At 43.4% G+C, this 7500-nt stretch overlaps 2 protein-coding genes across 6 annotated transcripts in view; both read right to left on the reverse strand.

The window, feature by feature from the left end:
* The window catches only part of angel2 (angel homolog 2 (Drosophila)), a 6943-nt gene extending 4398 nt beyond the window's left edge, over positions 1-2545 (reverse strand). The window contains exons 1-2 of one of the 3 annotated variants that reach the window (XM_056363602.1): positions 2327-2545; positions 1-349 (exon numbers count right to left, since the gene is read on the reverse strand). The exon at positions 1-349 is cut by the window's left edge and continues 613 nt beyond it. In XM_056363602.1, the coding sequence (XP_056219577.1) occupies positions 1-342 (342 nt within the window). In that variant the 5' untranslated portion in view covers positions 343-349; positions 2327-2545. Of the gene's footprint in view, positions 350-1430; positions 1596-2326 lie in introns of those variants that run through there. The other 2 variants (XM_056363603.1, XM_056363601.1) reach the window with 2 other exon arrangements.
* A 1078-nt stretch (positions 2546-3623) lies between these two features.
* The window catches only part of galnt14 (UDP-N-acetyl-alpha-D-galactosamine:polypeptide N-acetylgalactosaminyltransferase 14 (GalNAc-T14)), a 146155-nt gene continuing 142278 nt past the window's right edge, over positions 3624-7500 (reverse strand). For all 3 annotated transcript variants that reach the window (XM_056405006.1, XM_056405005.1, XM_056405004.1), the window contains one exon: positions 3624-5525. In XM_056405006.1, coding sequence (XP_056260981.1) covers positions 5367-5525 — 159 coding nt within the window. In that variant the 3' untranslated portion in view covers positions 3624-5366. The remainder of the gene's footprint in view (positions 5526-7500) is intronic.

The raw sequence follows: 7500 nt of genomic DNA on the forward strand, positions 1-7500 counted from the left end.
CCTCCTCTCCTCTTCACTCTTCCTCCGTTTCTGAGGAGGCTCTCGATCTCTGCCGGACCGCTCCATCAAGAGACCGCCGCAGGTGGAGAACGAACGCCAACTCCGGCCAAAGTTACCGTGGTTGATGTTATGAGGGTGTAACGTCCTCCCTGTGAAAACCTGACGAGCTGGTGGGTGGGTGTGGGGGAGTCGCGGAGGCCAGGGGGGAAATCCCTGCACTGACCACCATGGATGTGGAGCGGGGACAACCTGGGGGACGGAGGGGGAGGAGGCGCTGCAGAGAGCAGGGCGTCTGCGGGGAAGGAAGGCGGAGCCGAGGGAGCTCAGCCGGCGAAGGAACATGGGGCGACTGAGGAAAAGGGAGATATGAGAGGTGTCAACGTGTAGAGATGAAATAACTGATTAGCTGTGTATCACTAAATCAATAAATCAGCAATTATTTTTGAAAACTGATCAATGATATCAGTCTTTCAGTCAAACTCCTCAGGTAACAGCTTCTTCATCATGAGGATTTATTTTACTTGTGTGACAGGAAACTGCTCATCTTTAGGTTTTGGACGTTTTTTTTTTTTTTATTGATTGATCTGCAGATTATTTTCTCAGTTAATCAATTATCAATTTGATCAATAAAAAGTAAATAAATGGTTAAAAATCACAGGGACCGAAGGACGTCACATGTTCACATTTCAACCAGTGAATTTTAATGATTCAGATTCAGTTAAAAAATGAGGAATGATTAATTAAACCATTGCTGATCATTTCCTGTAATTTGACTCATTGATTAATCGATCACTTCTCGTTCACTGGACACACAGCAATCTGAAGACACCAGGTTGGTAAGGTCACTGTGACCTCTGACATCTTATATGTCTCTATATGTAATGTATTATATCTATAATACAGACCAAACATAAAACATCTGATAATGTTGAGCGATGGTCATCACGAGCGCTCAGATGTGAAGCCGTTAAATATCTGGTTTAGTTCAAAACCTCAAAGATATTTAATTTACATTCATGTTAAAACAGAGAAAAACAACAACTCCTCAGATCTGAACCAGAGACGGTCTGTTAATCTCTCTCTGGTGAACTTCTAATTCTAATACCAGAGAAATAAGATCGGAACTTTTAATAAGGAAGAAATAAAGCACAGTTCAGGTAAAAGAAACCGGAAGTACAAAGGTCTTAAATGTAGACTTGTTCACTGAGTTTATTTTTCAGAACTTTTGTGTTAATTTACTGTAAATGTCAAAAACAATCGTGTTGCTGAAACCTTAAAGAACAAACCCTGAGTGAAAAAGAGCGTAAAAATATTGTATGTTTTTAAAGTTTGAACCAGTTAAATGAAGTCAGTTGTTTTTAGCCTCACTGAACACAACCTAAATTATATCTGTATGTTTTATCGTGAGCAGCTGCTTCACACTGACTTACTTCTCCGCGGAGCTGGGACTGACATCGTTTATGGTTCGGCTCGGACGGATCCAGATGAACCGTTAGAAACCAACATTATCGCTGATTTAAGTCGGTTTTTATTTAGCTGTGTGAAACTAGCACCAGTCCCCTACATGTGACGTTCAACTGAGCGCCGGGGAAACCTATGCTGCCTTCACTATCCTCGGCTAAGCGTGTGTTTAAAAAATAAATAAATAAATAAAAGATTTTTAAAAATTAAAAACAAAAAGTGCTACCGGAAGGGCAGAGTAACACCATGGTAACAGACAGCGTTTATCTCTTCCTGCTGCTTGTAAAAAAGAGAACAGTGTACCGGGAAAACAATAATTGCGGTTACAATCTAAATATGAAGCGAAAGCTAAAGAACTAAACCTTAGTTTATTTTTCACTGCTCTCCTGCTAATAACAACAACAGCAACACAATGCATTGTTCTGCATTATTTTCCCCTTTCTTACGTTAAATTTTCGTCTCCTTTTACGAATTTACCGCCATTTTAGCTACTTAAATCTCCAAATTCCTACATTTCCTGTACCATGAACGCAGCCTGTCTTTCTGCTCTGTTGCCTAGCATCGGCTAGTACGGTACGAATCAGAGAACGGACTGCAGCCACGTCGGTGCGGCGGAAATAGCGGTCCGACTGGAAACGTAGCTCACGATCACGTTTTGTGAATGTCTTCATTTATTTATTTATTTAAGTTATCGAGAGCATCCCGAAATGTCACGATTTCTTACGTCATGACCATCAGCCGTTACCTCAAATTAAATTCAGGAACACTGAGATTTAGGTCGAACATCCTCCATTGTGGGTTTTATTTCTTTTTTTTTTTTTAGGGGAGCAGAAAAATGGCGAAATGAAAAGGTCATTGTACTTACGTAAAAGCGGGTCTCCTGTAGAAGACAGCGGTGTCGATGAAAACGGATCGTGTGGATAAAATGTCAGCTGCTAATGTGCGACATCCTCTGTTGTTCCGGGTCGTTAAAGCTCAAAGTGAAGATGTTAGAGGCGGATTAATGATTCACGGTGTTGTTACTGAGAGCCAGTGGTCAGAGAGAGGAGAGGAGGGGAGGTCTGTTCTCTCTGTGTGTGTGTGTGTGTGTGTGTGTGTGTGTGTGTGTGTGTGTGTGTGTGTGTGTGTGTGTGTGTGTGTGTGTGTGTGTGTGTGTGTGTGTGTGTGTGTGTGTGTGTGTGTGTGTGTGTACAGCCCGTGTTTCACCTCAGTTTATTGTGCTGCAATTTGCTTGAAAACATGATCTCACCAATCATCTCCATTCCCACAGACAGAAAAAATAGTTCCTGAGTGTTTAGGCTGTTCAGCTGTTTCTTCATGAGCAGTACTGAACACATGATCCTAACTGTGTAATGATGGGGACATTTATTTAATTAAGATGAGGCTATACACTCACTGAACACTTTATTAGGAACACCTGCTTATTCATGCAATTATTCTACCAGCCAATCATGTGGCAGCAGTGCGGACACGTGTCACGAGCTTCAGTTTCGCAGAGTTGAAAATCAAAAAGCATCCAGAATCCTGCTGAAGTACCTGAAGTAAAAGTTCTAGAAATAGTATTAGTGGTGGTAATTTTTAGCTGTGGCTACCATAGTAACCACAGTGGTAACTACAGTACTAAGGAAGCTGAGAAAGGCCACACTCGAAAATATATTTTTATTCCATTATCTCAAGGTAACAAAGCTAATTTCTCCTTCGTTCTCTATAATATCTCGTTATCTCAAAATAAAAATGTTGTTTTCTCCTGATAATATTTCGTTACCTAGAGATAAAACATTGTTTTCTGATAATATCTCATTTCCTCTGGGATAAATAGATTTGTTATCTTGAGATACTGAGTATGGCCTTTCTCAGCTTCCGTAGTATAGAAGTATAAATGGTGATACAGCGTTAATGATTGTACTGCAGTAGGAGCAACAGTAACCGCTGTAGATATTGTAATGATAAAATTAATTAATTAATTAATTAATTTTTAATTATATAATAATTTAATAACATATAATAAAGTAGCAGTAGATGATTAATGTCAGTTTTTATATATTAGTAGTATGCTGCGTGTGTGTGTGTGTGTGTGTGTGTGTGTGTGTGTGTGTGCATGTGTGTCTGTGGCAGCTCATTTTCCCATATGTAAACATCACAGTTATTTCCATAGAACAGAATCAGCCATTATAAAACCTTTATTCAGGAGTCAAACAGGATATTTCAAAATGTCAGAACAACAGAGAGCGAGGCTCAATCTGGAGAGAAAATTATCAGACATCACTCAAACGTGAAGGTCTGCAGTTAACTTCAGTCGTGTTTCCACGCCGTAGGAATTTGAAATGAAAAACCAAAGATGACTGTCACGTGACGTCGCAGGTTTGACCTCCACAGCAGCTGCAGTCTGTCCGTCAGCTCTGCGTCCTGTCAGTCTGCTCAGAGACAAACACACTCTCAAGCTCGTGACCGACAAAAGCTTTGGCAGCTTCATGAATCACCCCTGATCCTGAAGGAAGCCTGAGGAGAAACCCCCCCCCCCCCAATCACCTTGTAACGTCTCTGGACTGTAACAACAAACATGACAGAAATGAATCGACTGAAAGACGATCATGACTAAAGCGTTTCCTCCAGTTTGATTGAGTTTAAACTGTGTGGGAAAAAACAACGATGTAAACTTGTGTAGAAAATTCTCACATGCACGTCAGCAACACGTCACACCAGATGTTTAACATGAAGCAGCTGCATCACGGAGGAAACAGGAAACCACGTGCTGCATTCATGCTGTTCTGTCACCTGCGCTTGACTGTCAGTAAAGTCAAATAAATCCGGCCCGGAGTTGGGCCACATGCTTGTTTTCCTCTGGCCCAGCATACGCCCGGTTCCATGGCCCAAATCTGGCCCGTATACGGCATGATTGTCAGGTGCTGCTTCCACATCTGGTGCACACACAGAAAATCTTCCAGCTGTCAAGTCATTACTGACAATAACAGCCGGACTCTGCCCAGATATAGGCCAGACTCGGGCCAAGGGCCCAGACATATGTTGGGCTTGTCTTCCTTTCTTCTTCTGTGGTTAAATGTGCTCACGTGTTGGAGGAGGTTTTCGATTCTCCTGTAAACAGAGTCTCATCCACTGCACTCCTCAGAACAGAGACGGTCTGTGGTCACAGAAAAGACAACAGCATCATTTTAATCACAGAAACAATCCCAAACAGTTTTGAGTGAGGACTAAATCCAGACAAACCTGGACTCACTGGTGTTACATGGTTCTGGTTCTGTCATCTTTTGACTCTCTTTTGGTTCAAAGCAAATTGGGGGGTGGGGTGGGGGTACTTTAAGTTTTCTTGCAACTGGAGAATAAAATTGAAATAAAAAATATTTGAGATGTTTGATGAGTCGCTCAGAGGTTTGAGATCTTTACCTTCTGTACCAAGAAGCCAGTGTGGTCACAAGCAAACTGAAGTTCTGAAATTTAGAGCAAGAAGAGACGCAACAGATTATTTGTGCTTTTTTAACAAGTGAACTAAAACCTCCAGTTGTGCTTGGTCTTAATTCCCAGATTCAAACAGACACTTTCTCTGATGATATTTTTTTCAGGGTTTTAAGGTGCACTTGGTCTGACTCTCCACCAAACTTCTCTACAGCCTCCAATGTTGACACTTTAATCTAAACAAACCCGACATGTCTCAGTGTCTCAGTGTCTCAGTGTCTCAGTCCAGCACAGATCCTCAGTGCATCAGGATTTCAGATCTGCATCAAAAACTCTACGAACGTTCGTCAACCTTCTGTCGGACTCTCCTGAACGCAGCACCTTGACATGACGTGCTCATGCATCTTCACTCTGTCTGGGCAGCTCATCTCTTGCCCAGGTGTTTGAGGCGGAGGATGGGTGACGGGGCAGGTGAAAGGTCACGGGGTCGGGGGTCAGGAGAAGGGGACCTCCCATCTCTGTGTGTATGCGCTCAGTTCACAGGGGCTGATCACCAGCATCCGTGACGAGTCCATCCCGTCCAGAGCCATCTCCGAGTCCAGGCAGAACCGGGAGACCAGGTGCTCCAGGTGAGTCCCCGACTTCTGCCACCGCTGAAAGAGAGAACATAAGAAAATGTCTTCCTGCTATTTCACCTTTCTCTCTTTGTTGGTGTGACATCATCAAACATGAGGAGGACGTGTTTCCTGCTCAATATTCCCGCCCAATTCCTGCTTCTACTGACAGTAAGAGCCCATTCTCATGGACACGATATCTCAGTCACGCTTTGATGGAACTTCTTTAAATTTGGCAAAAACATTCACATGGACCCAAGAATGAACTGAGTAGATTTTGGGGGTTAAGGGTCAAAGGTCAAGGTCACTGTGACCTCACAAAACACGGTTTTGACCCTGTGAATGCAATAACTCCGTGATACCTTGACCAGACATTCACCTGGACTCAAGGACGAACTGATTCGTTTTGGGTGGTAAAATATCAGACAGACAACTGCGAGGCCGTAATTCTAGTTTCCTGCTCTCTACTGATTCCAGGAGCGTGTTGTAGTAAAAGCAGGTGCTCCTGCAGCAGAGGGAGTAGAGCTGGTATTGTCGGCGCTGCTCGGAGGATCCTATCGATGCAGAAACCCGCAGCCACTCGAGGCGCCCCTGAAAAGGTCTTCAGTCACGCTCTGCGGAGCGGAGGTATTACTGTACGACCGAGGTGCAATAAGCAAGGAAACATGAACCTGAGTTTTAGTGTCGCTCTCACTCACGAACACAGAGACGTAGTGATTCCTTAAGGAAGCCACAAACACAACAGTTTACATTTCTAACATCAGGGTTCATTACAGAGAACTGAGCTGCAGCTGCCAGACTGTAACTTAGTTACTGTACTTACGTATATTTTTAGTATCTGTACTTTTATTATTTTTTATTAAAAACTTCTGACTTTACTGCTCTACACTTAAAGACTCTTACTTTGAAGCAGAGCCAATCACAGCCGACTCCTTCACTGTCAGTCATGTCTGAACCTGTCAGTGTCCTGACAGAGGAGTCTTCACAGAGACCATGATCTGATCTGAGGTCTGTGTTTACAAATAAAGAAAGATTCTTTTGGTTTGAAATGTTTGCTGTGTTTAATACGACCAGATTCATCACTGACTAAAAATAGAAATACGAAAACAACAATGGCTCCTTGAGTCGATTCAATTATGTTTTTATGAACATTTCTATTGTCTTTGTATCACATTCTAGTCACAGACACATTTCCCAGGAGTCAGTGTGACGCCAACTTGTCACCACTAGGTGGAGTCCTCTCCTCACTTTTAGCTTGATCAGTGGTCGTATGAGGAAGGAGGCACTGTGCAGAGTGTGTGTGTGTGTGTGTGTGTGTGTGTGTGTGTGTGTGTGTGTGTGTGTGTGTGAAAGAGAAAGAGAGAGAGAGAGAGAGAGAATGTGCTTGTGCATGATTCATAGCTGGAAAACAAAGCGGCAGATATGATCAGACATGAAAAGAGGCTTTTATCCAGTTTTGGGTCTGAAACCAAGTCATGGGGGGGGGGGGGGGGGGGGGGGGTGTCGGGGGGGGGGCAGATTGACAGATAAAGGGAGAGAGAGAGAAGTGAGGGAAAAAGACGAGAACAAAACACAATTTAGGCATCGCTGTGTATGTGTGTGTAATATGTGATATCTATCTGCGTATCTTTGTGTAAGTGTGTGTGATTTGAGTGTGCACGTGTGTTTGTATCAGTGTGTGTGTGTGTGATTTGAGTGTGCACGTGTGTTTGTACCAGTGTGTGTGTGTGTGATTTGAGTGTGCACGTGTGATTGTATCAGTGTGTGTGTGTTTGTCTGCAGGGAGCGGCCATGTTGTGTTTGCTGAGCCTCTGAAGTGCATCGCTGTCATGTAGACCCACCTTGATCTCGTAAGACCTTGTAACAGCGCACGCACACACACACACACACGCACACATACACGCACACACACACACACACGCACACATACACGCACACACACACGCGTATAGAATTGCATTGTGGGTCTACGCCCACCCTGTCACGATGACACGCTCATTACAGTGTGGTGACG

The sequence above is a fragment of the Seriola aureovittata genome, chromosome 19, assembly GCF_021018895.1.
Source record: "Seriola aureovittata isolate HTS-2021-v1 ecotype China chromosome 19, ASM2101889v1, whole genome shotgun sequence".
NCBI lineage: Eukaryota > Metazoa > Chordata > Actinopteri > Carangiformes > Carangidae > Seriola > Seriola aureovittata.